The sequence below is a fragment of the Rhea pennata genome, chromosome 3 (assembly GCF_028389875.1).
Source record: "Rhea pennata isolate bPtePen1 chromosome 3, bPtePen1.pri, whole genome shotgun sequence".
Classification (NCBI taxonomy): Eukaryota; Metazoa; Chordata; class Aves; order Rheiformes; family Rheidae; genus Rhea; species Rhea pennata.
In genome coordinates this window covers 26,485,885-26,496,355 of record NC_084665.1, presented here as the reverse complement: position 1 = coordinate 26,496,355, position 10,471 = coordinate 26,485,885, and the positions used below count along the sequence as shown (strand labels likewise).

General features: G+C 40.8%; 1 protein-coding gene across 2 annotated transcripts in view; it reads right to left on the bottom strand.

Annotated features, from left to right (window-relative positions):
* Positions 1-5,651: 5,651 nt before the first annotated feature.
* LPGAT1 (lysophosphatidylglycerol acyltransferase 1) overlaps positions 5,652-10,471 on the bottom strand; it is a 67,922-nt gene continuing 63,102 nt past the window's right edge. For both annotated transcript variants that reach the window (XM_062571853.1, XM_062571854.1), the window contains exon 7: positions 5,652-10,343. In XM_062571853.1, the coding sequence (XP_062427837.1) occupies positions 10,192-10,343 (152 nt within the window). In that variant the 3' untranslated portion in view covers positions 5,652-10,191. The remainder of the gene's footprint in view (positions 10,344-10,471) is intronic.

Sequence of the window (10,471 nt, the reverse complement as noted above, 5' to 3'; positions counted from 1 at the left end):
AGCTTTCTTGGAGCTACGTGACGTGATTTTCTGCATTACGTGGTGCAGAGATGAGTGAGCTTCTCCTCATGTGATGCTTAAGCACAAACCATTACTAGATAAAAAAAAAAATAGTGAGGTTTCTGTCAGCAGAGTTCTGCCCCAGCTCTGGGAAAGCACATGGACAGGGAGAAAATGAGGCTAGTGAGAGAGCAGCTTCTTGCTGGCTGTTCAGCTGTAACATTTATTGTAAAACCTCTCTGTCCCTTGAGGCCAAGCTCAGGGTCTCAGAGCTATTGGTCTGGGAAATGCCCATCTGGACTATGCCAAGCACTGTAGATGCTAGGCTAATACCACACAAGCCTTCGTAATAACTCTAGCGGATGGTCAGTTTAGCAAATAGCTGATAACTACCATAGATCAGGTGAACACAACATAATTAGTATCTGCTGCATCACCGGAGAAAACAGTAACAGCAAACAATTTGAGTCTGACGTCTTTTGAAATAAGAAGTGTGTCTTGTCCAAAATCTCAGCATAGAAGTCATAATCCTCTTATTTATACCTCTTCTTTTGAAGGGAATGAGGGACTCTGATAGTTCAACACCAGCAACTTCTGATGATGATGCAGGTTAGAAGAAGGGTATTCAGTGCCCTGGAGCTCTGAGGCAGGGCCACAGCAGGCCAGGCAATACTGTCCTTCTGCACTAGGTAGTAAGGTGTTAGATGATCCGGGTGCAGCTGGTGGCTACTAGCCTCCACCTTAGAGACATGCCCCAAGCTTCAACTGAAACGTGGAGAGAAATAGCAGGTTTCTCTGTAGAGAGAGTAGCTGATTTCTGGAGGGATTTAATATTTGGGATGCACTTAGTGGAGGCAATTAGCACCTTAAAGGAACTGCAGGCTTTGCCAAGGGTAAAGACCCTCCTGCAGACTGGCCAGGACAACAGTGTTTGGGGCTACTCTTAGTAACAAGCTATTCAGCCAGCTCACATCGCACAGTGGGGGTGCCCTTTGTCATCCTTTCCACCCCCTGGAAAAATGTACTGGAACGATGGGCTCGACCAGAGCGCTCTGGTTTTTTGAATCATCACATCTCCAAGGAGACAGTGCCCTGATGTTATCCAGTCATTCTAAAAACACACATAGCTTTAGCCAAGTGGGGACAAAAGCAAATTCAGTGAGAAAAGTTTTATAAAGGTTTTTAAAGAGATAGGTAGCAGACAGAAGGGGGGAAAAAATCACACTTACTTTTCTTAATCCAGTGGAGAAGCCATGCTTTCTAGAGAGCAGTATTAATCTGACCATCTCTAGGTGTGGGGCCTGCCTACTTAACCTAGTGTACGGTTTCCTTGCTAGATTGCATTTGCAGAGATGCCCTGTTTCTATCTCCACCCTCTTCTGAATGGGATTTAATGATCCTTCTAATACCCAAGTCCCCTTTCCCATCTCTCAAGATGTAGAAAGTTGTTTTGACTTTCCCACTGCTGAGCTTTTGTCTGCCTTCAGCTTTTCAGAAATGCAGATGTCTTTCTGGCGAAAGGGAGATATCATTGCCTATGTTTGATTTAATTATTAGCAGTAAGTCAGCGTGCAAGGCAGATAACAGAATATGCAAATCTCAGTGCGAAGCTTTTCTGTACAGTGAACACATATTTTGCATAAATATGTAAATTAGCCCCCACTCCTTATACAAATACCTACCCGGGGCTACTGCATGCACCTTATTACTATCTGTTAATGAAGTCCTATGCATCAATTATCAATCACAGTATAGGTCTGGAGTAACAGAGACAAAACCTTGTCCCTGAGCAATAACTTGACAGCAGTGATCTAAAAATGTAGGCTTTTTTTTTTTAACCTTTAGTCTTCTTAATCTTCAATAGCAGATGATGCCTCAATTAGAAGGACTAAGTATAGTTAACAGTTAGCAAAATGTATTTTCTTTCCCTCATGACTTACAGTGAAGTGTTTTAAAAAAGAATCTGTTGTTTTACTAAATTTCTTTGGTGGGTGTCACACTTGTATGTTACCTTGCTGCTATAACGCATCCTTTTGATATCAAGTAAGGGTTAGTGTCCTAACAGGGAGGCTTCCTCGTTTCCGACTGCGCTGCAGAGCAAGGAACCTTCTGTTCCCGCAGATTTGCTCATTTAGCTACAGCTCTTGCCTTACTAACGGTACAGCTTACTCCTGACTCATCTTCTGAGCTTACAAAATACAAGATAAAAATAGATTATTGTTCTAGCTAAATTCCCATAATCCTTGTGCTCATTAAAAATAAAGTCATGTAGCTGTTCTTAGTCAGGATTGCACTAATTAGTGCAATTGGTACTTCTGACCTTGTGATATTTACCCTTAATACACTCCGTTTTGCAGCGCCGCCTGCCTTACCATATGTAGTAGAGATAATACCTCCTTAAACAACAAAGTGCCTGAGAGAGATACAAGCAAACAAGAAAACCGCTCAGGAGCCTTTTGCGTAGCAATGTGTGTCGTTTATTCACATTCTCAACCTACGGCTTACCTGAATGCTTTGGCAGTAGATTCTTGCTGTATCTCAGGACATGTTTACCACTTGATTTATACACATTTCACTGAGGTCAGGATACCACTAATGTAAATCCATTAACAAATTTAATTTCCTCCCCAACAAGCTGTAATTAAATGAAGTACACTGATATGACTATCAATTCGCTGAATGTTACAACAAAAAGGAGAAGGAACAGGGGGCTTACGGTGCAGGTGATGAAGGCACAACAAGAACAGGAATTGAAACAGTTAATTTAGATTAGTTCAGAGAAACTCCTCACTCATAGCAGACTTGACAGAGTTATATAAACCCAGGAAAGATGGAGAGAAAATGGAAGTCAGGGATTAAAAAAAAAACCAAAAACAAAAACAAAAACAAAAAAAACCAAACTTCTCATAAGACAAGAGGGAAGGAACAACCAATGCAACAACAGAACATTTGGAACTAATGAGGCCTTTTTGAAACAAATTGGACTTTTGAAAATGCCTACAGGTAGCCTGCAGGACTCACTAAGCTCCCCAAGAACTCAAAAATGCATCAGGACTAAAAAACAAAACAGGCACCGAGGAGACGAAACGAAGAGAAAACAAAGCAGGTATATAAATTTCAATGTGTCAGACACTAGGCAGCCTCTAATGGAAAGATTAGGAAGAAAAACCCTATGTATAGGCAAGTCATTTCATGCTTGTGCACTCCAGGGATCCTGAGGCACTCGCACTGGCTGCTCTTGGTGAGAGAACAACGGTTCAGATCTGGAGTCTGATTCACTGTGCAACTCCTATGAAACACTTCTAGATAATGAATGAAGCCATTTTAATAGTTATTCCCAAAGTAAAAGTTATTGGGTAGTCTTAAAAGTTATTCTTTGTTGCTAACTCTTGCAGGGTCAAGGTCTTTGTAAGCCCCAGAGCAGGAATGTTGCGCTGGAAGTCAAAGGCAAACTGGCGCTCCGCTGAACAGAGCGAACTTTGCTGTGTTCTGCCCTGAACCGCCGCGTCTTAAACCTTTTCCTCCACACTTGGTACCCAGAGGGTACTTGTACACGTGGGAACCGCATTTTACTTGGATAAACTACGTTAGAGGCGGCCTTTGGAGGCTGCCCTCCCAGGTGCGTTCGAGCACTTCCTTAGCAGTCTGCAAAACATACTCGTGTCCGAAAGGTTAAATAACATCTATAATGTAAACATAGAACTCGTACCATACCTGAATATCATGCAAGGCAATGGCTGGGGAAAAGGAAAAAAAATAGAAAAATAAACTTAGTTAAAACCTCAGCAAAGTGACCAATACTTTGAAGCAATACTCAGAACTACAATAAACAGAAGTGGGAGAAAATTAATTTGCCAGAAGTTAATCCAGCCTATGTTATTTCAGTAAACATTACTGCAGGTTTGAGGGAACTAACAGAGCTTAGCTTTAAGGATGACGTCAGGAATCTATTAAACTATTCAAATAAAACGTCATCAGTTTTAGCCAAGAACCTTCCCTGGAAATCAGTAATGCAGTAACGCTCCAGGAGGTTCAGCTCTGAAGTCTCTTAGCTCGAGCCCAAGTTGCCAAGTGCTGGCCCCGTAATGCCCTGGCCGAACTGTACCAGTGCAGACCATCGCCCGCGTAGCGGTTCGTTTTTTTTATCCACTGCACTTAGGGAGTATTTAATCAAAGTAGTGGTAAAAAAAAAAAAAAAAAAAAAAAAAAAAAAAAAAAACCCAAACCCTAAACTATAACTTCTGTTCTACAAGTTAAAAATTTGCCATTTTCAATGCAAAGGACTATACTAGATAATTAACTGCAGATAGAAAAAAATATATTGAAAAGAAATTTAAACCTTTTGCTCCCTCAGATTCTGATGTGAGAGTAATATAAATACCCTACAATTATATTATGTCATGCAAATTTACCATTTCATCAAGCTTAATATTATAATTGTTTAACAAAACTATTGTTGCTTTTTGACATTACTTATGTTAACTTATTCTTGACTCATGGTATGATTTTTAAAGAGGCAGAGAAGCCTTTCAACAAACTGACAATTACCAGAAAAGTAAAAATACAAGATGAAGTCCTGAGAGATAAAAATTTATTGATTTCTATCTGATCAGCGTGCCACGATACGGTCACAACTCATACAGCTGACATTCTCATAATGGAAAGAGGGATTCTTTTTTTCCTTTTAAAAACACATTTTTCTTTCTAGCAGGAAGGATTTAAAAAACAAAACCACATTTCATACTAGGCAGGAATTAAAAACAATGGCTTTTTCAATATGACAACATGGCTGGTCAACACCGGCTCTCCCACCAGTGTCTCCGATTCAGGTTTCAAGGTTTCCCTCCCGCTCCTCGATTCCTCCCCTCCCCACAGGCACCTAGGAAAACACCGCGTACACAGCGCAGCTGGGAAACAGAGGTAGACGTAAGGACAACGCTCGCGCTGTTCTGCGAGTTGGGCAAGATGTCTCACTACGCTGCGGAAAGCTCATTTCTCGTTACGTGTTGCAGTATTCTCATCAGCAGTTAAAACTTAAAGTAACAACGTTGAACTAAGAGCTGCTGCTAAGATGGTCCTGGGCCCCAGAACGAAGGGTGCCGTTCCGCTCTGCATTGCTTTGCCTCGCTGAAGTTGTTTAAAACCAGATTGCTCTGGAAAAAAAAAAAAAAAAAAAAAAAAACCACGTGCCCCCAGAGATCACAGCCTTGCTCGCAGAAAGGCTGCGCTCGCCCCTTCCAGGAGGGAGGCGCCCCGCGGCCGGCGCGGGCCCAGGGGCTGCTCCTTCCGCGCCCTCGGCTCGCGGGAAGGCGACGGGGACTCGGCGCTGCGCGGGGGCGGCGGGCGAAGCCCCCGCAGCGTCTGCGGCGGGCGCTGGCGCGAGGCCGCGGGAGCTGCCTTGCCCTCGGCGCTCCTGCTGCTCCGTCCTCCCCTTCCCACGCGAACGCTCGTCTGTCCTCTTCCCGAGAGCTCGGTACGCAACGTTCATCTGCACCTTTAATGAACATTCAAGCCGCGTGGTGAACTGAGGTGTTGTTTTACCATCTGTTGTGTTTATGGTAAGCACAAAAGATGCTGTGTATCAATAGATAGAAGCACAATAAATAAAACCCTCAAAAGACAAATCTCAGCTATTAAGGATTAGAAGCATATGAAGTCTTGAAAAAAATCAACTTTATTTTACCACACAAAAAAAAGGGGGGGGCAGGGAACCATCTATTAATCTCTGTAGAGAAACGTTTCTTCTGGTATCTGTCTACATTTCTGAAAGACATGGTTGCTGAAAGGATTTGATTTAAAAAAAATCCAACTAAATAAGTTCAATATAATAAATCCAAACATCACCAGCCCTTTGCAAAATCACTGACAGTCACTACAGACTTCTGCATCCATTTATATCATACACAACAAAATGCAGGTGACACAGGTGGGAAGGAAAAAATGGGAGGTAAATGGTATCAAGAAAATTAATTTTCATCATACAAAACAAACATCACTCTAATTTTAAAGGAACCAACTCGTAATAGGACAGTTTCAGTGTATAATTAATTATTTCAGTATCCAATGATAAAATAAAAAGGTTTAGCTTTAAAATGCATAGAATCCTTTGAAAGACTTTTGTATCACAGCCAGGTAGTCTACAGTTTTACACAGAAGAAAAAAAAAATCAAGCTGCTTAGAAGTGTTCATAATGTACGCAGACTTTGCAAACCAGAGCATAGTTTCAATTTTGCTCTTCCAATTGTTCTTTTTAACAAAACATGTAAAAACCATCAAATATGCAATTTTGCAAAATAACCTTTTATTTCATATGGCTCCATTATTTCCAAACAATACAGTACCCCAGATTTATAACTATTTTGTGTGATGGTGTCTGATCAGCACAAAATCTCCAGCCAACTAACGAAGAACGCGCTGAATCCCAGTCTCGTGATTTGGAAATCCCACTTTTAAGTACCTTTGGTCCCAAAATTTTATGTCAAGGCAAAGTGGAGCAGTTGAATACTGTCACACACAGTGATCGGTATTTGTATTATCTTCTACAAACAGCTGAAAAAAGTTAACAGCACTTTATGGCAACGTCAAACAGAAGAAAAACAATTACACTGTTTGCAAAACAAGTGTACAACCAACAGTACCACAGTGGTCATTATATTTTTAATGCAACAAGAAAAATGGAAATTTGCTTCTTAAGATCTGATGACTTAAAAAAATCCCTCCTATAAGACACACCAGTATTGAAATACTTGACAGAACCATGCATGAAATACAAGAGAATCAATAAGGAAGGAACACACACAAAAAAGAACTAAAACCAACACTGTTTGTGGTGAACGGGCAAATATTCTTCACAAAACAGGAATCAAAGAGCAGCAATGCTAAACTATTAGGACTTACATTGATTCAACTGTAACAACTTATTTATGAACAATTAAACACAAACTTACAGGTGTTTTGTGTATAACCCTGGCAGAGAACCATCCTTTTTCACAACAAACTGTTACATTCTCACTTGTGTGTGCGCAACAGCTTTCAGTTAACTTTTCCTGTAATTTTTTTCATCCTGTATCTCTTTATGCAATCCTCCATCGTATAGCTCCTAAATTCAAAGGTATATTACTTATTCAACTATTTTGTGACCAACTGTGGTTCATTAACATCATTTTCTAGCAAATGCATTTTGAATTGCTCAGAACAGAAAACCCACCGACGGCTGTAACAAAAAGCCCGCGACAGCTCTAACACTAGCCAACTGCATAACTGGACTGTAACCGACAGGAATTCACGTTTTACAAACTAGCTTGCTATGCTCCAGTCTTGACCAGCATGGTATTCAGTGCAGAACTTCCTACACATATTTCACATATTTTATGGTCTTCTATTTAAAAAAAAAAATCTTGTATCCAATTAATTCTCTTTCATGAAGTCATATCTGCGTTCATGCTGGGAATACTGCCCTGGGTACTTTGGATTTCCTAACAACAGTTTTCATTCCAGCGTCATCGACAACAATTCAGCCATAAAGACACATAGCATCAGGCTTTCTTCACATTTTCCAGTGCTGCGGGAAAGAAGTGATCTAGTACTATTTACTCTCCCTATCAAAACTACAATCAGTGCTTGAAAACAAGTGTCTTGCAATAGTTAAGAACAATGAAGAAACAAATTGAAAGTTAACAGGAACCAGATAAATCAAATGATCATCTGAAACATTATTGCGCGTTACTATTATTTCCTTAGGCAGCATGTGAACACTCGCTATGACTGCAGTCCACTGGAAAAAACAATATATACATATATATATATATATATATATATATATATATACTGCATTTGAGAAAACAGTATGCTCTTACACAGAGTTTACTGGGTTTTATAAAGAACAACCTCCTGATGTGAGTTACCACTGTGCAATCCGCTTATATAAACTTCCCTTTTTATACCACTCTAGTCTCTTCAAGCTCAAAGTAAAAACAGGGGGAGCCCGGGTGTCTCTGGGGCTGATCAAACCACCCGGCGCAGGACAGACAAAGTAGTCTGCCAACTGCACCGGGCGGTTTTGAGAGTCCATTTACGCCCAAGCCCTGGGAGGCGGTTCGACAGACCGACCCACCAAGCGGTGATGGCCCTGGCCTGCCCCAACATCTTCCGGTGAAGTGGCAAATCAAATACATTCTCTGTTTCAGCTGCAATTTAACAGAAGCATGAAGAAAAATGTTATGCGCCCAAGGCTGCCTCCCTTTGCAGTACATACCTCTTTTTAAATGGATTTGGTCTTACACTAGAATTCGGGTGTGTTGTGCCTAGGTGTAAAGAGGTGGGATTTAGAAACAGTATCTTACATTAGACATTAAGCTAGAGGCAAGCACTGCCTTTGCCCTCCAGCTGCAGTGGTACGGTAAGTCAATGAGGTATTTCAGGGGAACTTGCCACGATGCATCATTTTGCAGCCACCCCTGTTGAGCTACCTTCGGGTAAAGCTACTGCTTTTGGGGTTGTGGAGTGTGGCATATTTAACAAGATCTTTTTGCACTAAACCAGAGAAATCTGCATTGCCTCAAATTTCGGTATGCTCCCTGCTCTTCCCCCCTCCAAAGGGAGCATGGGCTATGGTTTGTATTCTGTACACCACCCGTTGTGATTCATGTAGTACGAGAGAGAGAAGGATCAATATTGCTAAAGCAGAGCCAAAACTACTGAAGGCTGGCTTTGTTCTCAATAAAATTAGTATATAAAAGGCAGTACACCACAGCTGAGTTCTGGCTATCCTGCTTGTATTTAGAGAGATTAATTTTATTTTAGGAACAGCTCTCTCAAATCCTTGTGTAGTCACATAAGCATGATGCCAACTAGACCTGCCAGAAGTGAGAATATACATCATTGACATCCTTTCAGAAGCATCGTACATTACGTCTGAAAATGTTGCCTATTCCAGTTTGCCTTTAAATTCAACTCATTCTTCTTCCATTATCATTTTAGCACAGTGGCAGACTTAATACTGCCCTTCATGTAGTTATTCAGAATATTTACCACATTTTTTGTAGGTTTACACTAACAATTGTACCTATCTTTTCTTTTTAAGAAAATAGTTTTTCTTCTTTATTTTCCTAAGCAAAACATTAAGATTGTTGGCATTGAATTATTTAAATTCTCCCACAAGCATATTTAGCACAGTTGCAACTAGTAGGGGAGAAAAAGGCCTCCATAAACCATTCAAAGGTCACCTTGGTTAGACTGCAGTTTACAAAATACAGAGGTGGCTAAAAATCACCAGCAGCACCAGCAGACCTCCAGAAATAGCTGGAATCATTCTGGCTTCCAATCTGAGACAGATAAAAGCTTCCCCCTACATCCTAAGCTGTACATCTTTCCTTCACTGTATTTTCATCTTTAAAAGTGCATTTTGCAAAAATGATAATGATCAGGGGGATGCATTCTAAACACAAAAAGGGAAAATAAATCAAGTGATTTTATATTTTCCAAGTTCCCTCATACTATGAGATACTGTTAGCACACAGAATTCAGACGGCTGATGGTAAAAACACAGCAAGGATGGGCTGATTCATCAAACGTGGATAACTTTTAATCACGGTACGATACTGCAATGCTTTTTTGAGCACTGATTCCCCCAAAAAACCATCTGACATTGGATCTTATTTGGGTCCTGTTTCTAGATCGGTTTGTCTAATACAACAACTGCTGACTGGGCAGTAGCAACGATACCACCATCAGCTCTGCAGAGCATCTTTACTGACTCCAGCACAATGAGCTGCAACAAAGTATGAGTTTGTGCAAATGAGGAGTCTCTACCACACAAGTGTTGTACGGACTACTGAAGAGACACGTTGCTGAATTTTCTGAGCTCTAACTACAATGCCAAGAAATACTTGTGGTGACAGTTTTCTTGTCGTAGACATTCTTCTATGGCAGTTGTACGATTGCACCTTTTGTCCAAATGCTGAATTTGCTTAAGTGTGGGTGAGAGTACACACCTTTTAAAAATACAGACAATTCTTAAAATAATACATCATCAGGTCACTATGTTTAGTGGAGTTTAAAATTTCCCCAAGGAGAGGCAAGAGTCCATCCAGTATTTTCCTTTACGCTTGTATATTCACATTTGCACATACAACATGATACTCATTGGCAAGAGCCTGGATTCCCACTGTGTCCTCAGGTCCCATTCAACTTTTAAAACAGGCAATGATAAAAATACTGGAAGATGCAGTACCACATACCGCCTGACAAAAACGCAAGTGATTGTATGCCAACTAGCCACAAATTACTGAGGGTCATCTCCCGAGAAATAGCTTTCGTCTGGCCCTGCGGCGGAGGAAATGCTCCTAAAAAAAGAAAAGAAATAACACATTTAATGTTGGTGTAGCAGGAATGGTAGGCTTAGGGTATCATTCTTTCCCATGACTGCCTGTACCAGCAACAGTGCCTACAAACAAGAAGCTCGTTACTTGTC